Raw genomic sequence first — 25,728 nt, forward strand, 5'->3', positions numbered from 1 at the left:
ATAAAAAATAAGAGATAGGCAGCACACTCCAAAAGAAAACAATGCGGCAACCATTTGGTGAATAAAAGAACCTTTTCTTGGTATTTTTGGAGGGTGCTGCCCATCTCTTATTATTTATCATCTATCACATATATGTATATCCTGTATCAGTAAAACTATTTTGCTTCACAAATATGGGGGACCTGGGGCCCTTGTTCCTCTACTCCAGCACATTAGATATGGGAACACCACACGTGACTCTATTGGGGTCATTTACCAAACTGGTGTAAAGTAGAACTGGCTTAGTTGCCCCTAGCAACCAATCAGACTCCACCTTTCATTTTCCAAAGGAGCTGTCAAAAATGAAAGGTGGAATCTGATTGGTTGCTATGGGCAACTAAGCCAGTTCTACTTTACATGAATATGATAAATGATCCCATATGTTTTCATTATTATGTCAGTGCAGGGAGGGAAATAATTTTGTGTTTTCTAGAATTTGGTGGGAGGTTTAGAAGATGCTGTTCGAAGAGTCCCTTTCCCGAGGTCAGCTTGTTGTGGAGTCTGTCCCCATTTCCAGGCTTTGGCCTACGTGCCTTAGAGCCCAAACACTGCGCAGCTGCATGTTGTGCTCCATGCGCTGAGAAGGCAACCGGCCCTAGAGGACGACACAGCCATAATATCACTGAGCAGATGCCCATAGCAACCAATCATAATGCAGCTTTCATTTCCCAAAGGGCCTCTGAGAAACGAAAGGAGGAATCTGATTGGTTGCAATGGGCAATTGCTTGCCCAGGGTTCCCCCATTTAGTTCAGCATTAGACTGGGTTCATAGCAGATTCCAAGGTGAATTTTTGGCGCATTTCATGTATTGTATGGTCAGACAGGGTACCCAGCCCATGTATACTTCTCACATGGTTCCAATTAAAGGAGGACACCGACTTTCAGTACCATATGTAGAGAAAACGATGAGTAATATTGCAAATCGTTTAAATACTGCCCTGGAGCATGAAGAGGCCCAGAAATTTTCAGAGACGGTCCTGGCAAACTTGAACTGTCCCGAGCTGTAAATGGGTGGGGCTTATGTTATCCCCACCCATAAATGGGCATTCCTGGGGGAGGGGCTTACATAGGGTTGCCACTCGGCCGGTATTTTAGTTGCCCTGCCAGTGCCAGTAATTTTTTTCTACCGGCACGGAGCACGAATGGGGGCATTATTCTTACTGGGGGCACTAATGGGGGGCATTATTCTTCATGGGGGCACTAATAAGACATTATTCTTCCTGGGGGGCACTAATGGGGGCATTATTCTTCCTGGGGGCACTAATGGGGGCATTATTCTTCCTGGGGGCACTAATGGGGGCATTGTTCTTACTGGGGGCACTAATCGGGGCATTATTCTTACTGGGGGCACTTATAGGGGCATTATTCTTCTATTCTTCCTGGGGGCACTAATGAGGGCATTATTCTTCCTAGGGAGCATGAATGGGAGCATTATTCTTACTGGGGGCACTAATGGGGGCATTATTCTTCCTGGGGGCACTAATGGGGCATTATTCTTTCATGGGGCACTAATGGGGGCATTATTATTTCATGGGGGGACTAATGGGGGCATTATTCTTCCTTGGGGCACAAATGGGGGCATTATTCTTCCATGGGGACACTAATGGAGGCACTATTCTTCCATGGGGGCACTAATGGGGGCATTATTCTTCCTTGGGGGCACTAATAGGGTCATTATTCTTCCATGGGCGCACTAATGGGGGCATTATTCTTACTGAGGGCACTAATAGGGGCATTATTCTTCCTGGGTGCACAAATGGGGGGAATTATTCTTACTGGGGTGCACTAATGGGGGCATTTTTCTTTCTGGGGGCACAAATGGGGGGCATTATGCTTATTGGGGCGCACTAATGGGGGCATTATTCTTACTGGGGGGTACTAATGGGGCATTATTCTTACAGGAGAGCACTAATGGGGGCATTATTCTTACTGGGGGCACTAATGGGGGCATTAATTCTGGGGTGCACTAATGGGGCATTATTCTTACTGGGGGGCACTAATGGACTAAATGGGGGCATTATTTTTTACTGGGGGTCACTATTGGGGCCATTACTCTTACTGGGGGCCCTAATGGGGGGCATTAATTCTGGGGTGCACTAATGGGGGCATTAATATTACTGGGGGCACTAATGGGGACAGTATTAATTGTGAGGGGCGCTAATGGGGCATTACTATTACTGGGGGCACTAATGGGGGCATTATTAATTCTGGGCAGCATTAATATTATTGGGAGCCACAGTATGATAGCGACATAACACACCGTATTAAGCCATGCCCCCTTTGGGGTGTGGCTTAACTTGGCTGGTATTTTTTGGGGCAAAGGTGGCAACGCTAGGCTTGCATGACCCAAATTTACCAGCTGCTATGTTGGTAAGTATGCCAGAAGGTCCCTCTACCGACTTTTCATTTGGTAAAATTATGACATATAAGCCCCCACCCCTAGGAATGTCCTGATCCCACCCTCTTATGGGCAGGGTTTATGCTAGTTCCACCCATTTTCGGCTCGCCAGATTATAAATTTGCTGAAACTGTCCCGCCAAACTCGGGACAGTTGACATTTAGAACTGGGGCCCAAGAGCTTTAAGAGTGTCAAGTGTCAGATTGTCACATACCCGGGGGCCTGAGGAGGGCTTGAGTGGCCCCCTGGGCATTGGCCCACTGGGATATTTCCCTGCAGAGTCTATGGCCAGTCGGCCCCTGCTGGAAAGACATAACTGGAAAATTTCTGAAACTTACATCTTAGGGTCTTGTTACACAGTCCAATAATGTTGATCATTCGACAAATGAGTGTCTGCATGTTTGGGGGAAGGGGGGAAGAGAGGGGTCCCTTCCTTTTTCTAACCAAATAGGTCTCTCCATTACCGTCCATGGACTATAATGGGGTCCAGATGCTACCCAGCAAATATGCCGGGATTTGGCCAGACAAATACCACTGCGTGTATATCAATGGGGCCGGCAGGCATCCTGGTAATGGACAGACCAATTAGGTAAGAAAAAGGGAAGGGGCTTCCTCTCTTAAACCCCCCCCCCCCCCAACAGTGCAGACACTCGTTTATTGGGTGATCAACATTATTGCCCGCAAACGTGAAACAGGCCTTAGACAGTGTAATCTAAGGGGTTAAACTGCCGGGATCGGCGTTAACTCTGATCCTGGCGGTGAGAGTGAGGTTCCAGCTTTGTAATACAGCTGGCACCCACTAGTAACGGTGCACCCACAGCTCCTGAGCCCATGCCAACACTGTGCCATCGTAGTATTGGCAGCTCTTTGGTCACACTACAGTAGCCCCTTACAGTGAACCGCTGGGGCCCGGGGCCGCTCTGAATTCCTCAGAATCCCCTGACAATCTTGTGCAATGACTAAATGAAAGAATAAAGAGCTGAGGTTCTTGTCGGGGCCCATCACACGTGATAAAGATAGTGAAGGAGAAGGAGCTCAGCACGGTCTGATATCCGGCTTCACTTTCATGTCCTTCAGGCAATTCCTTCATTTACAAACATTTTTTTAAGACATTCTCCAAGTGTCGATGTCGCTTCACGTTGCGCAACTGTAACCCAGTGAGCATAGAAGTTACTGATATAAAGCTCCAAATCTTTTCCTCAACCTGAGAGCTACCTAAAACAGTTCTGGCTGCCTCCACCAGGGGGAGCGTGCCACATACAGATTAACCCTTTCAGCACCCTGTGATTTTCCGTTTTTCCTTTTTCGCTCCCTGCCTTCCCAGAGCCATAACCTTTTAATTGTTTCATTCCCATAGCCATATGAAAGCTCGTTTTTTGCAGGACATGTTGTACTTTCTAATGGCACCAATTAATAATATTGCATATGAGGTAGTGGGAAGCTGAAGCGAAAATTCCAAATGGGATGAAATTAGAAAAAAAAAAAGCAATTCCACCACAGTTTTATGGGTTTTGTGTTAACGGTGTTCCCTATCCGGTAAAACTAACTTGTGCTCTTCATTCTCTAGGGTCAGTACAATTACAGCAATACGAAAGTTCTTGTGTTTTAATATTGGGAAAAAAATTTATACTTTGGGAAAAAAATTTTTTTTTTTTCACCGCCATAACTTTTTATAGTCTATGGAGCTGTGTGGTGGCGCATTTGTTGTGGAGAGATATGTAGTTTTTTTTTTTTCTAACACCATTTCGGAATGTGTAGGACTTTTTGACCACTTTTTTGTTTATTTAAAAAAAAAATTGGGGGGAGGGAGGGTGAAGCGACGAAAAAAACGGCAAATCAGCCATTTTGTTTTGTTTTTTAAATCTGTTTCGAAGTTCAGCATACAGAATAAATAAGTTTATATTTTAATAGTGTGGGCATTTTGGGAACTTTGCGATGCCAATGACATTTATTTTTTATTATTGTTTATTTTAATTATGGGGAAAGGGAGTTGATTTTAATTTTTCTTTTTAATATTTTTAAAATATTAAAATTTTTACATTTTTTATTTTTAAGTTGTCTCACAAGCAAATGGCATTTATTATGTAGAGAATTTTTTTACAAGGCATTTACTAATGTAAATGTAAAAAAAAATGGTTACGACCGCCCTGCAGTCTGGCAGTCTGTAGGAAAAAGCACTAGTCTACATACGCTCCCATGGTCCCGGCCACCAGAGAGGCCAATGCTTTTTCCTATAGTGAGCAAGCACGACCACCACTGATGGATTACAATGAGGTCATAACCATGGAAACGAGCCGTGTATAATGTGATGGAAAAATGAATCCAGACTGCAAAGGAAGCAATATGGAGAATCACAATACATTAGTAAGTGCCTTGTATTTTTCTCTACATGAAAAATGCTATTTGCTGAAGTGAGACGACCCCTTTAAGTCTCACTAGGTGGCTATAACAAACAATCGTTAGATCGCTTTTCCAATACATTGAAATGGATTACCATTGCAATGTATTGCAGATACTCTATGATCTTTTGGAGAGACCAGGGCTTTTATATAGAAGCAACAGCTTCCCCCACCTCTACACGGGGAAGCTGTTGACCACGGTATCTGAGGGGCTAAACGTCTGTGATCACCGTTATCGCCAATTACAGACATTAGCCTCCGGTGTCTGAAGTTTAAAAGGACAGAAACTCGTTGGCGAGCACAGTGGGCGTCATTTTAAAAAAAAATACCGGCGCTGATACCCTGGACAGAGCTGGAATCGCAAGGTTCTATGTCAGGGATCAGCAACCTCTGCCGGCATTCCAGCTGTTCTGAAACTACAACTCCCAGAATCCTCCTTTCACTTCTGAGCAAGTGTGCATGCTGGGAGTTGTAGTTTCAAAGCAGCTGGAGTTCCGAAGGTTGCTGACCCCTGTTCTCTGTAGTGGCCCTGCCAGGGTCCTCCTGCCGCTCAGCTCCCATTTACTTGAGGATAGGTCATCAAAATCTACGTCCTGGTAAAAGCCCCTTTATCAATGTGTTCCCATTAGCAACCTTAAAGGGGTTTTCTGGTACTTTAAATTGATGACCTATCCTCAGATTAATGGCGGGTCAACACTCGGCACCCTCACCGATCAGCTGCTGGCACTGGCTCTGTCCAGTGTGTAGTTACTGGCACTAGCATACTGCAGCTCAGCTCCCATCCACTTGAGCTGAGCTGCGAACGGCCACTACATAGCGGAGGGAACCTTCTGCTTCCATTTCCGTCCATGGTATGGTTTCCAGTGCCGGCTGCTGCCTCAGACAGCTGATCGGTGGGGATGCCGAGTGTGAGACCGCCACCAATTTGATATAGATGGCCTGTCCCGAGGATGGCTCCCTCTAGTGGTGCCCGATGGCAGACAGAAGTGTATAAAGTACAGTGAAAACATAGCTTCCCTATACAGGGGTGAAAATAATCAGCACTGAATGTGTGAAAATTAATTTTATGCTATTAGTGCCGCGAAATACAAAACAAATCATCCTCCCAGTCGTGATTCTCCTACCATCTTGTCTTGCAACTCCTGTGCAGACCTAGGAGTCTCCATAATTACAGGCGCAAACCATGCACCACTTCCCCGTCAGCACATTTTTTTGGGGGGTTGACTTGACATAGGACAGCATAGTCAACTACTGCGTTTCTGAACGTTAGAGCAGAAAGCGACAGCCGCCATCATGAGATACATAACACTTTTCGGGCTTGTTCACATGACCGTATGTGTTTTGCGGTCTGTTTTTCACGGATCCGTTGTTCCGTTTTTTGTATCCGTAGTGTTTCCGTTCCATATTTCCGCAAAAAATCTCGGTACGGTTTCTGTATGCCATCCGTTTTTTTGCGGATCGCAAACGGAAACAGACAATTTGCAATCATTACTGTGATGTACTGTAATGTTTGTGAACAGTAAACACATGGGCAAAGTGGGCATGGATCCGCAACATACGGATGTGTTCTGTATGCGATCCGTATTTTTTGCGGACCCGTTGACTTGAACGGAGTCACAGAACTTGATTTGCGGACAATAATAGGACAAGACTCAAAATGTTGCGGGAACGGAAATACGGAATGCACACGGACTACCTTCCATTTTTTTTTTGCGGACCCATTGAAATAAATGGTTACGCATACGGTCCGCAAAAAAAAAGGAACAGAAACTGAAAAAATATACGGTCGTGTGAATGAGGCCTTTGGTTGCTTTATTCCCTTTTTTGTGGTGAATAAGCGAAAAAATAAAAATTCTAGCACTGCTTTTTGGGATACATTTCCTGATAGTTATGTGGTTATGTGGTGTTGGTCGTTATGGACGTGTCAATACCATATATGTGGAGGGGATTTTATTTTTGCTATTTTTTTCCAGTGAAAAGCATTTCTTCAATGGTAAAAATAAGCATTTTTTAACTATATTAAATAAAACTTTCGCTTTTTTTTTTAAACATTTACTAGCCACACAAGGGGACTTTAACAAATGATCTTCTGATTGCTTCTATAATACACTGTACTAATTATGCGGTGCAGTGTATTATACTGTCAGTGCTATACTGACATGCGCCATTGCTTTTATAATACACTGTACTTCTTATGTAGTACAATGTATTATACTGTCAGTTCTATACTGATATATTATTATATTGTAATATATTCCTGCTCTGTGCAGTGCTTAGACTAGGTTGGCGCAATAAGTTGGCGGCCTAGCCTAAGCCCCGGCAGTCTAAGGCCACGATTCTCTCTGCCCGCTTTAAAGAAAAGTTTAGTGCAAATAGAGGAATAATAATGTGCAGGTTTTTTCAGCGCAGGGGACTTGATAAAGTCTCTGATCTTGTGGACTGCAGCTGTCACTTTATAGAAAAAATCAATTAGTAAAGCTCCAAAATGTCTCAGTGCAGCTTTAGCTTTAATGCAGGGGGTCCCGTATTCAGGACCCTCATCTGTTAGAGCGAAGAGCAAATTAAAATAATGACTCTTTCTCTGGAGGACCAGGCACATCTAAGCACTGGGTGTGGACAGTCCATTGATTTCAATGTAACCTGTGTAATGCTTCTTTTCTCCTGTGGAGGCGCTGCAGGGAAATTGAGCATGTGCTGCCAGGTTCCTCCTTAGATTACAGCTGGGTGTAAGCAGCAACAGGTCACCTTATGATCAGCTGACAAAGGGATTATGAAAGGTGGGCAACTCCTTTAAATAATGCCAGTATTCATGCTGCAAAAATATGCGATGACCCCCACCCCAACACACACACCTCCCCCACCCGTCCCCTCAGCCACGCCAAAGGGCTGGCAGCTGCTGTCGTGGCTGAACCTTCATTCTTCAGATAACGGTCTATAAATTACTGAGAAATGTGCCGCCACTCTGCTGATACAAGTTATTACATAGTCAGTTATCATCTCTGACCATAAATACTGCATGGGGGTGGTGGGGTGCTCATCATCAGAAAGGGACAGCAGTGATCCTACGGAATCCTGGATATGGGTATAGATCAGTTGTAAGAAGGATTAGATCGACCTCTGTAGATAAACAAGAACATTTCTATTCACTGACAGCAATCATAGATCTTGAAGCTGGAAAATAATTGTCTTAAATAATAAATAGTTGTCTTATTAACTTCTCTAAACAATGTAGTAATTTATGTGTGAGCCAGTTCTGTCAGAGCAAGAGCCATACTTACACAACAGTGTGTCATCCACAGATACCCCATAGTAGTGTCATCCACAGATCCACATAAGTGTATCAACTACAGATCCCCATAACAGTGTCATCCACAGATCCACATAAGTGTATCAACTACAGATCCCCCATAACAGTGTCATCCACAGATCCACATAAGTGTGTCATCTACAGATCCCCCATAACAGTGTATCATGCACAGATCCCCCATAACAGTGTCATCCACAGACCCCCATAACAGTGTCATCCACAGATTCCCCCCATAACAGTGTCATCCACAGATCCCCCATAACAGTGTCATCCACAGATCCTCCATAAGTGTCATCCACAGATCCTCCATAAGTGTCATCCACAGATCCTCCTTAACAGTGAAATCCACAGATCCCCCCAAAAAGTGTATCAACCAAAGGTCCCCCATAATAGCGTGTCATTCACAGATCCTCCATAATAGTATCAACCACAGTTCCCCCATAACAGTGTGTCATTCACAGATCCTCCATAATAGTATCAACCACAGTTCCCCCATAACAGTGTGTCATTCACAGATCCTCCATAACAGTGTGTCATCTACAGACCCCCCATAACAGTGTCATCCACAGATCCCCCATAACAGTGTGTCATCTACAGATCCTCCATAACAGCGTGTCATCCACAGATCCCCATTGAAATGAATGGGTCCGCATCCGTGATGTAGATTGACAACGGAACGGTTCCTGTGTATTGTGAATACGGTTCGCAATACGGCAACGGAACACCAACGGTCGTGTGAACAAGCCCTAACAGTGCGTCACCCACAGACCCTCCATAATAGTGCGTCATCCACGGATCCCCATAACAGTGTGTCATCCGCATATCCTTCATAACAGTGTGTTATTCATAGATCCCCCATAGTAGTGCGTTACCCACAGATCCCCCATAACAGTGTGTCATTCGCACAACCTTCATAACAGTGTGTTATTCACGGATCCCCCATAGTAGTGCGTCACCCACAGATCCCCCATAACAGTGTGTCATCCACAGATCCCTCATAAGTGTGTCATCCACAGATCCCCCATAACAGTGTCATCCACAGATCCCTCATAACAGTGTGTCATCCACAGATCCCCCATAACAGTGTCACCCACAAACAGATCCTCCATAAAAGTGACATCTAAAGATCCCCATAACAGTGTGTCATCCACAGATCCCCCATAACAGTGTCATCCACAGATCCCCCATAACAGTGTCATCCACAGATCCCCCATAACAGTGTCACCCACAGATCCCTCATAACAGTGTGTCATCCACAGATCCTCCATAAAAGTGACATCTACAAATCCCCATAACAGTGTGTCATCCACAGATCCCCCATAACAGTGTAATCCACAGATCCCCCATAACAGTGCCATCCACAGATCCCTCATAACAGTGTGTCATCCACAGATCCTCCATAACAGCGTGTCATCCACAGATCCCCCATAACAGTGTCACCCACAGATTCTCCATAAGTCTGTCATCCACAGATCCCCTATAACAGTGTCATCCACAGATCCCCCATAACATTGTCATCCACAGATCCTCCGTAAGTCTGTCATCCACAGATACCCCATAACAATGTTGCATCAAAAGATCTCCCACAACAGTGTCATCCACAGATCCCCCATAACACTGTGTCATCCACAAATTCCCCATAAGTATCATCTGCAGATCATCCATAACAATGTGTCATCCGCGGATCCCCCATAACAGTGTGTCATTCACAGATCCCCCATAACAGGGTATCATCCATATATCCCCTATAACAGTGTGTCCTCCACAGATCCACCATAATAGTGTGTCATCCACAGAAACCCATGAGAGTGTTATCCATAGATACCCTATAACAGTGTCATCCACAGATCCTCCATAGAAGTGACATCCACAAATCCCCCATAACAGTGTGTCATCCAGAGATCCCCCATAACAGTGTGTCATCCACAGATCCCCTATAACAGTGTGTTATCCACGGATCCTCAATAACAGTGTCATCCACACGTCCTCCATAACAGTGTGTCATCTACAGATCCCCATAACAGAGTTGCATCAAAAGATCTCCCACAACAGTGTCATCCACAAATTCCCCATACATATCATCCGCAGATCCCCATAACAATGTGTCATTCACAGATCCCCCATAACAGTGTGTCATTCACAGATCCCCCATAACAGTGTGTCAATCACAGATCCCCCATAACAGTGTGTCAATCACAGATCCCCCATAACAGTGTGTCATTCACAGATCCTCCATAACATTGTGTCATTCACAGATCCCCATAATGGTGTATCATCCATATATCCCCTATAACAGTGTGTCATCCACAAATCCCCCATAACAGTGTGTCCTCCACAGATCCCCCATAAAAGTGTGTCATCCACTGAAACCCATGACAGTGTTATTCATAGATCCCCCATAAGTGTGTTATCCAGAGATCCCCTATAACAGTGTCATCCACAGATCCCCCATAACAGTGTGTCATTCACAGATCCCCCATAACTGTGTGTCCTTCACAGATCTCCCCTCACATTGTCATCCACAGATCTCCATAAAAGTGACGTCCACATATCCCCCATAACAGTGTGTCATCCTCAGATCCCCCATAAAAGCGTGCCATCCATAGATTCTCCATAACAGTGTGTCACACACAGATCCCCCATAACAGTGTGTCATCCACAGATCCCCCATAACAGTGTCACACACAGTTCCCCCATAAGTGTCCTCCATAGATCCTCCATAACAGTGTGTCCTCCACAGATCCCCATTTCAGTGTCATGCACAGATTCCCCATAACAGTGTCATCCACAGATCCCCCATAAAAGTGTGTCATCCACAGATTCCCCATAACAGTGTGTCATCTTCAGATCCCCCATAACAATATGTCCTCAACAGATCCGCCATAACAGTGTCCTCCACAGATCCCCCATTATATTGTGTCATCAAAAGATCCCCCACAACATTGGCATCCACAGATCCTCCATAACAGTGGGTCATCCACAGATCCTCCATAATAGTGTGTCTTCCACAGATCCCCCATAAACAGTGTGTCATCAAAAGAACCTCAATAACAATGTCATCCGTAGATCCTCCATAACAGTGTCACACACAGATCCCCATAACAGTGTGTCATCCACAGATCCCCCATGACAGTGTGTCATCCACAGATCCCCCATAACAGTGTGTCATCTACAGATCCCCCATAACAGTGTGTCCTCCACAGATCCCCATTACAGCATCATCCACAGATTCCCCATAACAGTGTCATCCACAGATTCCCCATAACAGTGTGTCATCCACAGATTCCCCATAACAATATGTCCTCAACAGATCTCCCATAACAGTGTCCTCAAAAGATCCCCCACAACAGTGGTATCCACAGATCTTCCATAACAGTGTGTCATCCACAGATCCCCCATAACAGTGTCATCCGTGTCATCCACAGATCCCCCATAATAATGTGTCATCCACAGATCCCCATAACAGTGTGTCATCCACAGATCACCCATAACAATGTGTCATCCACAGATCCCCCATAACAGTGTGTCATCCACAGATTCCCCATAACAGTGTGTCTTCCACAGATCCCCCATAACAGTGTGTCTTCCACAGATCCCCATAACAGTGTGTCTTCCACAGATCTCCCATAACAGTGTCATCCACAGATAATAACAGTGTGTCCTCCACAGATCCCCCATGACAGTGTGTGATCCACAGATCCCCCATAACAGTGTGTCATCTACAGATCCCCCATAACAGTGTGTCCTCCACAGATCCCCAATAACAGTGTGTCCTCCACAGATCCCCATAACAATGTGTCACCCATAGTTCCCCCAAAACAGTGTGTCCTCCACAGATCCCCCATAACAGTGTGTCCTCCACAGATCCCCCATAGCAGTGTGTCATCTACATATCCACCATGACAGTGTCATCCACAGATCCCTCATAACAGTGTCATCCACAGATTCCCCATAACAATGTCCTCCACAGGTCCCCTATAACAGTGACATCCACAGAACCCCCATAATAGTGTGTCATCCACAGATCTCCCATAACAGTTTGTCACCTACAGAACCCCTCATAACAGTGTCATTCACAGATCCCCCATAACAGTGTGTCATCCACAGATCTTCCATAACAGTGTCATCCACAGATCCTCCATAACAGTGTCATCCACAGATCCCCCATAACAGTGTCATCAACAGATCCCCCATAACAGTGTCATCCACAGATCCCCCATAACAGTATATCATCTACACATCCTCCATAACAGTGTGTCACCCACAGATCCCCATGAGAGTGTTATCCAAAGATCCCCAATAAGTGTGTCATCCACAGATCCCCATATGTGTGTCATACACGGATCCTCCATAAAAGTAACATCCACAAATCCACAATACAAGTGTGTCATCCACAGATCCCCCATAAGTGTCCACCACAGATTCCCATAACAGTGTGTCATTCGCAGATCCTACATAACATTGTGTCATTTACAGATCCCCCATAACAGTGTGACATCTATATATTCCCTATAACAGTATGTTCTCCACAGATCCCCCATTACAGTGTCATCCACAGATCCTTAATAATAGTGTGTCTTCCACAGATCCCTCACAACAGTGTATCCTCCACAGATTCCCCATAACAGTGTGTCATCAAAAGATCCCTACAATAGTGTCATCCAGAGATCCCCCATAACAGAGTGTCATCCACAGATCCCCCATAACAATGTCATCCATAGATCCTCCATAACAGTGTGTCATCCACATATCCCCCATAACAATGCCATCCACTAATTCCTATAACAGTGTGTCACCCAAAGATCCCCCATAAGGGTCCTCCACAGATCCCCATAACAGTGTCATCCACAGATCCTCCTTAATAGTGTATATTCCACAGACCCCCCACAACAGTGTGTCTTCCACAGATCCCCTATAACAGTGTGTCACCCAAATATCCCCCATAACAGTGTGTCATTCACAGATCCCCCATAACAGTGTGTCATCCACAGATCCCCCATAACAGTGTGTCATCCACAGATCCCCCATAACAATGTCATCCATAGATCCTCCATAACAATGTGTCACACACAGATACCCCATAACAGTGTGTCATCCACAGATCCCCCATAAGTGTTTTCCACAGGTCCCCCATAACAGTGTGTCATCCACAGATGCCCCATAACAATGTCATCCATAGATCCTCCATAATAGTGTGTCACACACAGATACCCCATATCTTTGTGTCATCCACAGATCCCCCATAACAGTGTGCCATCCATGTCATCCACAGATCCCCTATAACATGTAATCCACAGATCCCCCATAACAGTGTCATTCACAGATCCCATAACAATGTGTCCTCCACAGATCCCCCATAACAGTGTGCCATCCACAGATCCCCTATAACAGTGTGTCATCCAGAGATCCCCCACAACAGTGTGTCATCCACAGATCCCCCACAACAGTGTCATCCACAGATCCCCCACAACAGTGTCATCCACAGATCCCCCACAACAGTGTCATCCACAGATCCCCCACAACAGTGTCATCCACAGATCCCCCACAACAGTGTCATCCACAGATCCCCCATAACAGTGTGTCATCCACAGATCCCCCATAACAGTGTGTCATCCACAGATCCCCCATAACAGTGTGTCATCCACAGATCCCCCACAACAGTGTCATCCACAGATCCCCCACAACAGTGTCATTCACAGAACCCCCATAACAGTGTTATCCACAGATCCCCCACAACGGTGCCATCTACAGATCCCCCACAACAGTGTCATCCACAGATCCCCCACAACAGTGTCATCCACAGATCCCCCACAACAGTGTCATCCGCAGATCCTCCATAACAGTGTGTCACCCACAGATCCCCCATAACAGTATGTCATTCACAGATCCCCCATAACAATGTGTCATCCACAGATCCCCATGAGAGTGTTATCCACAGATCCCCAATAAGTGTGTCATCCACAGATCCTCCATAAAAGTGACATCCACAAATCCCCCACAACAGTGTGTTATGCGCAGATCCTTCGTAACATTGTGTTATTCACAGATCCCCCATAACAGTGCGACATTCATACATCCCCTATGACAGTGTGTCCTTCACAGATGCCCCATAAGTGTCCTCCACAAATCCCTTATAATAGTGTCATCCACAGATCCCCATAACAGTATGTCATCTACAGATCCCCCATAACCGTGGGTCATCCACAAATCCCCATAACAGTGTGTCATCCACAGATCCCCCATAACAGTGTGTCATCCACAGATCCCCCATAACAGTGTGTCATCCACAGATCCCCCATAACAGTGTGTCATTCACAGATCCCCCATAACAGTGTGTCATCCACAGATACCCCCATAACAGTGTGTCATCCACAGATTCCCCATACCAGTGTCACACACAGATCCCCATAACAGTGTGTTATCCACAGATCCCCCATAACAGTGTGTCATCCACAGATTCCCAATACCAGTGTAATACACAGATCCCCATAACAGTGTGTTATCCACAGATCCCCCATAATTGTCCTCCACAGATCCCCTATAACAGTGTGTCATCCACAGATCCCCCACAACAGTGTCATCCACAGATCCTTCATAACAGTGTGTCATCCACAGATCCCCCATAACAGTGTCATTCACATATCCCCCATAACAGTGTGACATCCATACATCCACTATAACAGTGTGTCCTCCACAGAAGCCCCATAAGTGTCCTCCACAAATCCCCCATAATAGTGTCATCCACAGATCCGCATAACAGTGTGTCATCTACAGATCCTCCATAACCGTGGGTCATCCACAAATCCCCATAACAGTGTGTCTTCAACAGATCCCCCATACCAGTGTGTCCTCCACAGATCCCCCATAACATTGTGTCATCCACAGATCCCCCATAACAGTGTGTCATCCACAGAAACCCCATAACAGTGTGTCATCCACAGATTCCCCATACCAGTGTCATCCACAGATTCCTATAACAGTGTGTTATCCACAGATCCCCCATAATTGTCCTCCACAGATCCCCTATAACAGTGTGTCATCAAAAGACCCCCCACAACAGTGTCATCCACAGATCCCCCATAACAGTGTGTCATCCACAGATCCCCCATAACAGTGTGTCATCCACAGATCCCCCATAACAGTGTGTCATCCACAGATCCCCCACAACAGTGTCATCCACAGATCCCCCACAACAGTGTCATCCACAGATCCACCATAACAGTGTGTTATCCACAGATCCCCCACAACAGTGTCATCCACAGATCCCCCATAACAGTGTGTTATCCACAGATCCCCCACAACAGTGTCATCCACAGATCCCCCACAACAGTGTCATTCATAGAACCCCCACAACAGTGTCATCCACAGATCCCCCATAACAATGTGTCACCCACAGAAATCCTCATAACAGTGTGTCATCCAGAGATCCCCCATAACTGTGTCATCCACAGATCCCCCATAAGAGTGTGTCATCCGCAGATCTCCAATAACAGTGTCATCCACAGATTCTCCATAAAAGTGTCTTCCATAGTTCCTCCATAACAGTGTGTCATCCACAGATCCACCATAACAGTATTATCCACAAATCCCCCATAACAATGTCATCCATAGATCCTCCATAACATTGTGCCACCCACATATCTCCCATAAGTTTCCTCCACAGATCCCCCATAACAGTGTCATCCACAGATCCCCCATAACAGTGTGTCCTCTACAGATCCCCATAACAGTGTGTCCTCCACAGATCCCCCATAACAGTGTCATCCACAGATCCCCATAACAGTTTGTCATCAAAAGATACCCCACAACAGTGTCATCCAAAGACCCCCCATAACAGTGTGTCATCCACAGATCCCCCATAACAGTGTGTCATTCACAGATCCCCATACTTTGTCATTAAAAGATCCCCCACAACAGTGTCATCCACAGATCCTCCATATCAGTGTGTCAAATAAAGACACCTCATAACAATGTGTCATACACAGATCCCCCATAACAGTGTGTTGTCCACAGATCCCCCATAACAGTGTGTCATCCACAAATCCCCCATAACAATGTGTCCTCCACAGATCCCCCATAACAGTGTGTCCTCCACAGATCCCCCAAAACAGTGTGTCCTCCACAGGTCCCCTATAACAGTGTGTCATCCACAGATCCCCCATAACAGTGTGTCCTCCGCAGTTCCCCCATAACAGGGTGTCCTCCGCAGATCCCCCATAACAGGGTGTCCTCCACATGTCCCCCATAACAGTGTGTCATTCACAGATCCTTCATAACAATGTGTCCTCCACAGATCCCCCATAACAGTGCGTCATCCACAGATCCCCCATAACAGTGTTGCATCAAACTATCCCCCACAAGTGTTGCATCAAAAAATCCCCCACAACAGTTGCATCAAAAAATCCCCCACAACAGTTGCATCAAAAAATCCCCCACAACAGTTGCATCAAAAAATCCCCCATAACAGTGTTGCATCAAAAGATCCCCTACAACAGTGTTGCATCAGATGATCCCCTACAACAGTGTTGCATCAAATGATCCCCCATAACAGTGTCATCCACAGATCCCCCATAACAGTGTCATCCACAGATCCCCCATAACAGTGTCATCCACAGATCCCCCATAATAGTGGCATCCACAGATCCCCTATAACAGTGTGATCCACAGATCTCCCATAACAATGTGTCCTCCACAGACCCCCCATAACAGTGTTTCCTCCACAGGTCCCCCATAACAGTGTGTCATCCACAGATCCCCCATAACTGTGTCATCCACAGATCCTCCATAACAGTGTGTCCTCCGCAGATCCCTTATAACAGTGTGTCATCCACAGATCCCATATAACAGTGTATCATCCACAGATCACCCATAACTGTGCCATCCTCAGATCCCCCATAACAGTGTGTCCTCTGCAGATCCCCCATAACAGTGTGTCCTCTACAGGTCCCCCATAACAGTGTGTCCTCCACAGGTCCCCCATAACAGTGTGTCCTCCACAGGTCCCCCATAAAAGTGTGTCATCCACAGGTCCCCCATAACAGTGTGTCCTCCACAGATCCTCCATAACAGTGTGTCCTCCACAGGTCCCCCATAACAGTGTGTCATCCACAGATCCCCCAAAACAATGTGTCCTCCACAGATCCCCCATAACAGTGCGCCCTCCACAGGTCCCCCATAACAGTGTGTCCTCCACAGATCCCCCATAACATTGTGTCCTCCACAGGTCCCCCATAACCGTGTGTCATCCACAGATCCCTCATAACAGTGTGTCATTCACAGATCCTCATACGTTGTCATCAAAATATCCCCCACAACAGTGTCATCCACAGATCCCCCAAAACAGTGTGTCCTCCACAGGTCCCCTATAACAGTGTGTCATCCACAGATCCCCCATAACTGTGTCATCCACAGATCTCCCATAACAGTGTGTCCTCCGCAGATCCCCCATAACAGGGTGTCATTCACAGATCCTTCATAACAATGTGTCCTCCACAGATCCCCATAAAAGTGTTGCATCTAAAGATCCCCTACAGCAGTGTTGCATCTAAAGATCCCCTACAGCAGTGTTGCATCAAAAAGTCCCCCACAACAGTGTCATCCACAGATCCCCCATAACAGTGTTGCCACAAAAGATCCCCTACAACAGTGTTGCATCTAATGATCCCCTACAACAGTGATGCATCAAATGATCCCCCATAACAGTGTTATCCACAGATCCCACACAACAGTGTCATCCACAGATCCCCCATAATAGTGTCATCCACAGATCCCCTATAACAGTGTGATCCACAGATCTCCCATAACAATGTGTCCTCCACAGATCCCCCATAACAGTGTGTCCTCCACAGATCCCCCATAACTGTGTCATCCTCAGATCCCCCATAACTGTGTCATCCACAGATCCCCATAACAGTGTGTCCTCTACAGGTCCCCCATAACAGTGTGTCCTCCACAGGTCTCCCATAACAGTGTGTCATCAACAGAACCCCCATAACAATGTGTCCTTTACAGATCCCCCATAACAGTGTGTCCTCCACAGGTCCCACATAACAGTGTGTCATCCACAGATCCCCCATAACAATGTGTCCTCCACAGATCCCTATAACAGTGTGTCCTCCACAGGTCCCCCATAACAGTGTGTCCTCCACAAGTCCCCCATAACAGTGTGTCCTCCACAGGTCGCCCATAACCGTGTGTCATCCACAGATCCCTCATAACAGTGTGTCATTCACAGATCCCCATACGTTGTCATCAAAATATCCCCCACAACAGTGTCATCCACAGATCCCCCAAAACAGTGTCATCCACAGATCCCCCAAAACAGTGTGTCCTCCACAGGTCCCCTATAACAGTGTATCATCCACAGATCCCCCATAACTGTGTCATCCACAGATCTCCCATAACAGTGTGTCCTCCGCAGATCCCCCATAACAGGGTGTCCTCCACATGTCCCCCATAACAGTGTGTCATTCACAGATCCTTCATAACAATGTGTCCTCCACAGATTCCCCATAACAGTGTGTCATCCACAGATTCCCCATAACAGTGTGTCATCCACAGGTCCCCCATAACAATGTGTCCTCCACAGATCTCCCATAACAGTGTGTCCTTCACATGTCCCCCATAACAGTGTGTCCTCCACAAGTCCCCCATAACAGTGTGTCCTCCACAGGTCCCCTATAACCGTGTGTCATCCACAGATCCCTCATAACAGTGTGTCATTCACAGATCCCCATACGTTGTCATCAAAATATCCCCCACAACAGTGTCATCCACAGATCCCCCAAAACAGTGTGTCCTCGACAGGTCCCCTATAACAGTGTGTCCTCTGCAGATCCCCCATAACAGGGTGTCCTCCACATGTCCCCCATAACGGTGTGTCATTCACAGATCTTTCATAACAATGTGTCCTCCACAGATCCCCCATAACAGTGTTGCATCAAAAGATCCCCTACAACAGTGTTGCATCAAATGATCCCCTACAACAGTGTTGCATCAAATGATCCCCCATAACAGTGTTGCATCAAATGATCCCCCATAACAGTGTTATCCACAGATCCCCCATAACAGTGTCATTCACAGATCCCCCATAATAGTGTCATCCACAGATTCCCTATAACAGTGTGATCCACAGATCTCCCATAACAATGTGTCCTCCACAGATCCCCCATAACAGTGTGTCATCCACAGATCCCCCATAACTGTGTCATCCACAGATCCCCCATAACAGTGTGTCCTCTGCAGATCCCCCATAACAGTGTATCCTCTACAGGTCCCCCATAACAGTGTGTCCTCCACAGGTCCCCCATAACAGTGTGTCCTCCACAGGTCCCCCATAACAGTGTGTCCTCCACAGGTCCCCCATAACAGTGTGTCACCGACAGAACCCCCATAACAGTGTGTCCTCCACAGATCCCCTATAACAGTGTGTCCTCCACAGGTCCCCCATAACAGTGTGTCCTCCACAGGTCCCCCATAACAGTGTGTCCTCCACAGGTCCCCCATAACAGTGTGTCATCCACAGATCCCTCATAGCAGTGTGTCATTCACAGATCCCCATACGTTGTCATCAAAATATCCCCCACAACAGTGTCATCCACAGATCCTCCATATCAGTGTGTCAAATAAAGAGACCCCATAACAATGTGACATCCACAGATCCCTCATAACAGTGTGTCGTCCACAGATCCCCCATAACAATGTGTCCTCCACAGATCCCCCATAACAGTGTGTCCTCCACAGGTCCCCCATAACAGTGTGTCATCCACAGATCCTCCATAACAGTTTGTCCTCCGCTGATCCCCCATAACAGTGTGTCCTCCACAGGTCCCCTATAACAGTGTGTCATCCACAGATCCCCCATAACTGTGTCATCCACAGATCCCACATAACAGTGTGTCCTCCACATGTCCCCCATAACAGTATGTCATTCACAGATCCTCCATAACAATGTGTCCTCCACAGATCCCCCATAACAGTGTGTCATGCACAGATCCCCCATAAGTGTTGCATCAAACGATCCCCTACAACAGTGTTGCATCAAAAAATCCCCCACAACAGTGTCATCCACAGATCCCCCACAACAGTGTCATTCCCAGATACCCTAAAACAGTGTGTCCTCCTCAGGTCCCCTATAACAGTGTGTCATCCACAGATCCCCCATAACTGTGTCATCCACAGATCTCCCATAACAGTGTGTCCTCCGCAGATCCCCCATAACAGGGTGTCCTTCACATGTCCCCCATAACAGTGTGTCATTCACAGATCCTTCATAACAATGTGTCCTCCACCCACAGATCCCCCATAACAGTGAGTCATTCACAGATCCCCCATAACAGTGTTGCATCTAAAGATCCCCTACAGCAGTGTTGCATCAAAAAATCCCCCACAACAGTGTCATCCACAGATCCCCCATAACAGTGTTGCATCAAAAGATCCCCTACAACAGTGTTGCATCAAATGATCCTTTACAACAGTGTTGCATCAAATGATCCCCCATAACAGTGTTATCCACTGATCCCCCATAACATTGTCATCCACAGATCCCCCATAATAGTGTCATCCACAGATCCCCTATAACAGTGTGATCCACAGATCTCCCATAACAATGTGTCCTCCACAGATCCCCCATAACTGTGTCATCCACAGATCCCCCATAACAGTGTGTCCTCTACAGGTCCCCCATAACAGTGTGTCCTCTACAGGTCCCCCATAACAGTGTGTCCTCCAAAGGTCCCCCATAACAGTGTGTCCTCCACAGAACCCCCATAACAATGTGTCCTCCACAGAACCCCCATAACAATGTGTCCTCCACAGATCCCCTATAACAGTGTGTCCTCCACAGGTCCCCCATAACAGTGTGTCATCCACAGATCCCCCATAACAATGTGTCCTCCACAGATCCCCCATAAAAGTGTGTCCTCCACAGGTCCCCCATAACAGTGTGTCCTCCACAGGTCCCCCATAACAGTGTGTCCTCCCCCGGTCCCCCATAACCGTGTGTCATCCACAGATCCCTCATAACAGTGTGTCATTCACAGATCCCCATACGTTGTCATCAAAATATCCCCCACAACAGTGTCATCCACAGATCCTCCATATCAGTGTGTCAAATAAAGACACCCCATAACAATGTGACATCCACAGATCCCCCATAACATTGTGTCGTCCACAGATCCCCCATAACAATGTGTCCTCCACAGATCCCCCATAACAGTGTGTCCTCCACAGGTCCTCCATAACAGTTTGTCCTCCGCCAATCCTCCATAACAGTGTGTCCTCCACAGGTCTCCTATAACAGTGTGTGTAATCCACAGATCCCCCATAATTGTGTCATCCACAGATCCCACATAACAGTGTGTCCTCCACATGTCCCCCATAATAGTGTGTCATTCACAGATCCCCATAACAGTGTCATCCACAGATACCCCATAACAGTGTCATTCACAGATCCTCCATAACAATGTGTCCTCCACAGATCCCCCATAACAGTGCGTCATGCACAGATCCCCCATAAGTGTTGCATCAAAAGATCCCCTACAACAGTGTTGCATCAAAAAATCCCCCACAACAGTGTCATCCACAGATCCCCCATAACAGTGTTGCATCAAAAGATCCCCCATAACAGTGTTGCATCAAAAGATCCCCCATAACAGTGTGTCTTCCACAGGTCCTCCATAACAGTGTGTCATCCACAGATCCCCCATAACTGTGTCATCCACAGATCCCCCATAAAAGTGTGTCATCCACAGATCCCCCATAACAGTGTATACTCCACAGGTCCACATAACAGTTTCATCCACGGATACCCCACAACAGTGTCATTCACAGATCCCCCATAACAGTGTGTCATCCACAGATCCCCCATAACAGTGTTGCATCAAAAGATCCCCTACAACAGTGTTGCATCAAAAGATACCCCATAACAGTGTCATCCACATATTCCCCATAACAGTGTCATCCACAGATCCCCCATAACAGTGTGTCCTCCACAGATCCTTCATAACAGTGTCATCCACAGATCCCCAATAACAATGTGTCCTCCACAGATCCCCCATAACAATGTGTCCTCCACAGATCCCCTATAAATGTCATCCACAGATCCCCCATAACAGTGTGTCCTCCACAGATCACCCATAACAGTGTCATCCACGGATACCCCACAACAGTGTCATTCACAGATCCCCCATAACAGTGTGTCATCCCCAGATCCCCTATAACAGTGTCATCCACAGATACCCCATAACAGTGTTATCCACAGATACCCCATAACAGTATGTCCTCCACAGATCCCCCTAACAGTGTGCCATCCACAGATTTATGGAGTTGCACTTTGATATTGGGATACTGAGTACCCTGACAGCCCAGACTAAACAGCCATCTGCACATTGTGATGTTACTCATATTCCTGTCACTCATTCATTATAATTATATATTACATTTGTGCTGTAATGAGAGGCGATATTTGCGTCCCGTGTAAATTATAACCTACAGATTCCTGCTGTATTACGGGCCGGAGCCCTTGCTGCCCCCTCTGTACAAGATCCAGTCCACACTTATATTTAATGCTTTATTTATGGACTGTCTCTATGACTCCACCAAACAATCCCTGCTGAGACCTCATCTCAGCCCTCCTCGGTCTTCTATGTGGTTCACATTCTGCCTAGTGTAGAGTGTAAGCTCTGTGGCCCAGGAATTTGAATCATCTGCAGAGCTGCGGGGTAACACGTTGGCTCTGCCATACTTTGATGCCACCATCTACATTTCAGTTTTTTGTTCTCACAGTCCCATGTACTGCAGCATTTCCATGTCTGGGAATGTTCATCCTGAGCCCCATGATTCATGAACATTAGGCTATTGCTATAGAATTGCCCGAAGAGTTATGGAAACAAATAGAGAGCAGTGCAGAGCATTCACATGGTACTTAGAGAAAAAGCTCAGCGACAACTGCTGGGGCAGAGTAATGGTGGACATTTGTGGTTGTCAGGAACAGTTCAGCAGAATACTACGGGACTTCACAAAAGAGGCCGACTTGGAGTCCTTTCAGGAAAATGTCCTTTATAGGCATGAAATGTAGGGATCTGGTCCTTACCTCTGCTTGTAGGCATCTCGCTCCCTCTTGACCTTCCCCAAAACATTGTACAGAGCTCTGATCTCAGGGGTGATGGTATCGATCTGAACTCCAACCCCATCTGCGTGACCCCAATAAGCTCCGCATCCACCACTGACCGACCCCACGTCGGACCTGGTCACCAGCCTCCGTGGCCCATACACCCATGATTGAGGAGGAGTTGGAGTTGGACGAGTCAGACCCAGAAGAGGCGGCGGTAAAATGGGCCCCACAAAGCCGGTCTGGACAGCCTGGTCCCTGGTGATGGGCCCCGCTCCTTGGGCTCTTTCCAACGCCCTCTCCAGAGAGCGGTTCCTACGTTCCAGCTCATGCACCTTGGCCAAGAAGCAGCGGAATCTCAAGTTGAGGGTCTTCAAGACGCTGATGTTGGAACCAAAGTCATTGCGCAAAGCTGAGGCCCCCCCACCCTGAGCGTAGGGGGCCCCTAGAAGTAACGAGGACTGCGGAGGCGATGGGGGGCTGTCCCCCGGCTGCAAAGGGGAATCCGACGAGACAAGGAGGAGATTGGGAGTTAATAGAGGATTCATCGCTGGACTGTTCTGAGCACTGCAAAGGGGAGGACCAGTAAAAGCAGGAGGATGATGGTGGTGGGAAGGGGAGTCACATCATCTATGTTTTGGGGGACATGGATGTGAGGGAGATCTGTGAAGGTGAGGGGATGCAGGGCGACTGAAGGAACAGGGAAGGAAGAATATAATGACTGGAAGGAGAGGAATGGGCTGGAGGAAGAGGGCACATCAGCTGTGACGTGCAGTGAGAGGGGGGGACATTCCTCCTCTCCACCGCAGGCAACACAGAGACCAACTGCAGAGAGTGGGGGAGGACCGAAGGAGAGGCAGACATGGGGGGAAGAGGGACTGGAGGGCACCCCCCCCCGCAGGAGGGGCGATAACATGGACAACCACACATACAATGATCGGGGGGATCATTCTAAACTGGTGCAAAGGAGAAGTTTCCCATAGCAGCCAATCAGAATGGAGCTTTCATGGAAAAATGAAATCACCCCCATCATTCTCATCTATGAGGTGAGGCCAGGGACATGATCACATTCCGTCAGGAGCAGTGAAGCCCCCTGTACAGACCGCCGCTCTCTGGACATTAAGATTCCCGTAGAGCACACGCGGTAATGTGGAGCGTCCCGACCCCTCAGAACACGTATGGCTGCGCCTAAATTATACGTAGGGTCAGTGTCGGACTGGGGTACCTAGGGCCCACCAGTAAAATTTATTTTGGGGGCCCACCATACGGATACAGTCAAATATAATAAATAATCTAACAAGTTTTTTTATATGAACACAGGCTGCGGTGCTGTAGACTGAATATATGTATGGAGTGCAGTAAGTTCAATGTGTTATGTGCCACTTGTGCAGGGGGTGAGACACTAGGGGCCCACTTTACTAAGGGGCCCGCCGGGGGGATTCCCCTGTACCCCTGTGGGCCAGTCCGAGCCTGCGTAGGGTCGATCCTTCATGCGCTGCGCGGGAGATTTGCCAACACTTCCGAGAGTCATGGAGGCGTCTCCCACACATTTCAGGAGAATTGGTGAATATGCTTTAGGGTGGTTTCAGTTTTTTTTTTTTGCAATTTTTATTTCTACCACTCCCTTTAGGTCTCACTAACATTTCCGTTTCAGATCTCTGAAAAAAATCAATCCGCGTTACATCTATGAAGGATCCGTCTTTGGTGCCTGTGTCCGTTTTTTGCCCTCCATACACTGTTCAACTGAAAGTTAATTTACAGAGCATCTACTATTAGCGGTCAGTGAAAACGGACGCCACTCTATAGTGGGTGTGTTTGGTCCGCATCACGGCCCAATGTAATGCAGGTCGCTGTGATTTTTTATTTTTTTTGACTGACCCATGGTCCGTAAAAAAAAAAATGCTGATGCTTTAATATCAATGGGTATGTGTGCTGTCCTTGGAAAATGCGGATCATACACGTCATTGAAAAACGGAAACGTGAACGATACCTTACTGTATGCAACATTGCAGATGTGTCATTCAGGAGTCTGAAAAAACTGGGTGAAGCTGCACTTAGTATAAGGCTTCATTCACATGGCTGTGGTGCCTCCGTGCAAATCGGGAGTCCGAAAAACACGGGGCCATCGGCCGCGTGCACTCTACGATCTGCAAGATACGGCGAAAGACATGCCTCAAATTGACCAATAGGAATGTTTGTAAGTCTGCATATAGCGGCACGGAGAGCGTCGCGTGGCATGCTACATATATGCGGCTCGGCCATTCTTATACTCAGGCCTGTAAGGGCTCATGCACATGAACGTATTTTCATTCTGTGTCCGTTCTGGTTTTTTTTGCGGACCGTATACGGAACCATTTATTTCAATGGGTCTGCAAAAAAAAGGAAGTTACTCCGTGTGCATTTCGTTTCTGTATGTCCGTTCCGCAAAAAAATAGAACATGTCCTATTATTGTCCGCATTACGGACAAGGACAGGA

At 46.8% G+C, this 25,728-nt stretch overlaps 1 protein-coding gene across 2 annotated transcripts in view; it reads right to left on the reverse strand.

Annotated features, from left to right (window-relative positions):
* Positions 1-24,042, reverse strand: part of IFFO1 (intermediate filament family orphan 1) — a 46,490-nt gene extending 22,448 nt beyond the window's left edge. Inside the window, exon 1 of one of the 2 annotated variants that reach the window (XM_040436956.1) lies at positions 23,235-24,042. In XM_040436956.1, the coding sequence (XP_040292890.1) occupies positions 23,235-23,800 (566 nt within the window). In that variant the 5' untranslated portion in view covers positions 23,801-24,042. The remainder of the gene's footprint in view (positions 1-23,234) is intronic. The other variant, XM_040436957.1, reaches the window with a different exon arrangement.
* Between the last annotated feature and the right edge of the window lie 1,686 nt (positions 24,043-25,728).

The sequence above is a fragment of the Bufo bufo genome, chromosome 6 (assembly GCF_905171765.1).
Source record: "Bufo bufo chromosome 6, aBufBuf1.1, whole genome shotgun sequence".
Lineage (NCBI taxonomy): Eukaryota > Metazoa > Chordata > Amphibia > Anura > Bufonidae > Bufo > Bufo bufo.